General features: G+C 55.9%; 1 protein-coding gene across 3 annotated transcripts in view; it reads right to left on the bottom strand.

Moving 5' to 3' along the window:
- Positions 1-506: 506 nt before the first annotated feature.
- The window catches only part of RAPGEFL1 (Rap guanine nucleotide exchange factor like 1), an 18,140-nt gene continuing 15,040 nt past the window's right edge, over positions 507-3,606 (bottom strand). For 2 of the 3 annotated variants that reach the window (XM_037727386.1, XM_017497122.1), the window contains 4 exons: positions 3,428-3,515; positions 3,134-3,198; positions 2,709-2,763; positions 507-2,468 (listed from right to left, as the gene is read on the bottom strand). In XM_037727386.1, coding sequence (XP_037583314.1) covers positions 2,344-2,468; positions 2,709-2,763; positions 3,134-3,198; positions 3,428-3,515 — 333 coding nt within the window. In that variant the 3' untranslated portion in view covers positions 507-2,343. The other variant, XM_037727387.1, reaches the window with a different exon arrangement.

Below are 3,606 nucleotides of genomic sequence, written 5' to 3'. Positions count from 1 at the left end.
AGAGACGGGGTTTCACCATGTTGACCAGGATGGTCTCGATCTCTTGACCTCGTGATCCACCCGCCTCGGCCTCCCAAAGTGCTGGGATTACAGGCTTGAGCCACCGCGCCTGGCTTAATTTTTGTATTTTTTAGTAGAAAAGAGGGTTTCACTATGTTGACCAGGCTGGTCTTGAACTCCCGATCTCAGGTGATCTGTCTGCCTCAGCCTCCTGAGTAGCTGGGATTACAGGTATGCACCACCACGCCTGGCTAATTTTTGTATTTTTTAGTAGAAAAGAGGGTTTCACTATGTTGACCAGGCTGGCCTTGAACTCCCGATCTCAGGTGATCTGCCTGCCTCGGCCTCCCAAAGTGCTGGGATTACAAGTGTGTGCCACCGTACCTGGCCGCCCACATTTTCAAAGCCACTCCAGAACAGCCCTGCTCAGGCAGCACTGGGCGGCATTCCCTCTCCCCTCCCTCAGCCCTTCCCCAGCCTCAAAGAAACAGAACGGAGAACAGCAGGCAGGTTGATTCATAGACTTTATTGGCTTTTTCCCCACCCAGCGGTTTCTGCAATGACAACCGCACCTGTAAAATACATGTGGTTCACTCTGTTAAAGCTGCAGGGCAAGGGGAGAGGGCTGGGAGTCCCTGGGCAGGTGTCAAGGCTAGGGGTGGGCAGCAGCCAAGACTGGGCCAGTGGGTCCCAGTGTTCGACCCGGAGGGTGGTGGTAGATGGAGTTCGAAGGCTACTGGAAAGGGTCGGGAAGAAGGCTGGAAGCCTGGGGCTGCAGGGAGAGGAGAGCACATCAGCAGTAGCAGGGAGGGGGCGGGGAGCAGGAGGATGCCATGGACACCGTGGACACCGTCAGGGCAGGAGGGCGTGGGACACAGTGCCTGCATATGTCCATAGAGGATTTTTGCCACAGGAACAAGACAGATCACTGTATAAAAGGGTCTGTACAACATTACCTATGATACAATGTTCACATATGATACAAGGCTCTTTCCCTCTTTGAGTTTTAAAAAATAAATGTACAATTCCAGAGCTTTGGGTAAAAAATATATACACCCTCATAGCAGGAACAGCAGTTGCTTTTGCTGCTGCCGTTGCTTCCTCTTCAAAAGGGAAAGAGGTGGTGCCAAAAAGAAGGGTGAGGCTGCGCCAGGAAACCTCACCCTGTAGCTGCCAGGAGCCCCTGTACCCCTCAGGCCTTGAGGCTGGTGATGGGAGAGGGAGGGGGGCAGAGGTAATAAACGCCTCACCAGAGTCCGGTGGTGCCATTACAGTCTCTGCCACCCCCCTCCCCCACTATGGGGCTGCCTGCCCCGGGTATAGGGATCCACCCACCCCAGCTCTATGGGGAGGACAAAGGGGGAGTTGAGACAGGGAAAGGGACAGAGACCACGTTGTTGGTGTCAGACACATGAGCCAGAAGGGGGAGGCCGTTAGACACCCAAAAAGCAGGAGTATGGGCGGCAGACACCCCTAGCTCCTGATACTGCTCTACCCCACCCCACTGCGAGGCAGGGGAAGGGTCCTCTACGCAGCTGAGGCCTGTGTTTCCCTGAGCATCTTTTACCCTCTCATCAGAGCCCACCCCTGGACCTTCCAGAGGCCTAAGTGGGGGACTTGCAAGGGCTGATGGGTAACCCCTCCCGCCTGCTGCTACTCCCTGCCCTGAAAAGCAGCTTGGCTCACAAGCCTGGGCAGGCAGGGCAGCACGAGGAGCTGAGTAGGGAGTGTGGGGGTGCTGAAAGCACCCCGAACCATCCCAGGGGCAGAGTAGACAAGGGTAGCACCAAACAGAAGGACCCCTCCCCGGCACACACAACACCCTCCCTCAATTACCAGATGCACGCATGCTCCCTAAAAGGAGACACAACACACACACACACACACACACACACACACCCCTCTGGGGTCTCAGCCCTGACCTGGAAGAAGCTGGACAGGTGGTGGAGAAGAAAGCTGCCAATCCCTCCCACCATTCCACTTGGCAAGACAGAAGGGTGGGCAGCTTTCTTTCCTTCTTGGGAAGAGGAAGTTGGAAACTTCATCCCCAGAACAGACCTCGATGGGAGCGGACAGAGGAAGGAGCTTTCTGCCCCCTTTCTCAGAGGGGACAGGAACCAGCAAAATGTGGTTTTGGCTTGAAGGAGCAATGGGGAGAGGGCTTCAGCAGGATGAACAGACTTATGGGTCCACGGGTAAATCCATCCAACTCTTTCCTGTGGAGCAGGGGTGGGCAGGAAGTTGCTCCTCAGGAAAGATGTCAGCTGTCGGTTGAGACATTGTGCAAAGTGCTTGAGTGCCAGGCGCCCAAGGATCTGGTGGGTCTGATGGGAACCTCCACGATCACTGACTATTCGCCTCCAGCTTGTAGGAGAGCTCGAAGAGGAGGTTCTGGTTGTCGATGACCTGGAACTGGCGCACATAGGCCTTGGTCTGCAGGTGATGGGGGGATGCCTCCATGTCCAGGCCTAGGGGATAAAGAGGCAGTCAGGTTCCCAGCCTCCCTCCTTCCTCTACACACACACCAGGCAGAGGATCAGGCTGTGGACTGAGACAGACGTTGGGCAGGAGGGCCTCTAGGGAGGCAAGGAGAGAATGCGGAACTGGCAAGTGTATGGAAATACACATTTGGACCGGGAGTTCTCCCCTGAACTCTCCCGCTCAGTCAAAGCTCTACCTGTACTGCTCTCAGAATCCTGGGTACTCACAAAGGGGCCGGCTCCGGTATTTGCGGATTGTCCTCACTTTTTCGGCCACTGAATGCTGGGAGATGACAAGGAATGAGCCCTGAAAGGGGCACAGAAAGAGGCTCCCCCTCTTCTGCTCCCCCTCCGCCATTCTCCAGCTCTGCTTTACTCCCTCCAGTCTCCAATTCTGGAGGGTCTCTGAAGGACCAAAGGAGTGGGTGTAACAGGGTGCCAGGTGAGGGGGAGGTGGAGTTGCCCCCAAGCTGCCTGTCAGCTCTGCCACCCGTGGGCGGGTTGCCACAGTGATGCCACCAGGGAGACAGTCAAGAGTCTGCTAGGCAAGCTGGGCACATGGAGGAAGCCTGCTATTCTGGGGAGGTGATGAGAGGGAGAGGATGTGAGCTCGCCACTTGTGGGACTAGGGGTTTGCAGTGCCGCTCACTCACCAGCTTCTCAATGTTCACCAAACCGTCTACAAGGGTCTTACTCCCTTCGTGCAGGAAAGTCAGATCTAGGAGATGCAGAGAATCCAATGTGAGGAAAGGATAAGAGGGGAGGTCCAAAGGACCACTGCACCTGAGGACGCCCCTCTTCCCCAGAATCCACTCCGCCTGGGGCGGGGGGCTCCTCTCCAGGTGGGCACTCAGAGCTGACTTGAGAGGGGGCTGGAAGTCAGAACTGGGGCATGGGAGAAGGGAAACATGGGTTGAAGCAGCACAGCTTGGGAGAAACTCTCTCACCTTTGAGGATCAGAGGCACGAAAGGAATCACAGGGGGCTTCATTTTGGAGATCACTTCTCGGTAGCTTTTGTGGTTCCTGCAGGGGTCCTGGCATTCCACAGGAGAGAAATCAAGGGAGACACTGGCTAATGCATCCCAAAGATGTCCCCCACTTCCTCCCTCACTTCCTGCCCTGTAT

This window comes from Cebus imitator, unplaced genomic scaffold (genome assembly GCF_001604975.1).
Source record: "Cebus imitator isolate Cc_AM_T3 unplaced genomic scaffold, Cebus_imitator-1.0 Scaffold228, whole genome shotgun sequence".
Classification (NCBI taxonomy): Eukaryota; Metazoa; Chordata; class Mammalia; order Primates; family Cebidae; genus Cebus; species Cebus imitator.
This window is presented reverse-complemented; position numbering and strand designations above follow the sequence as displayed.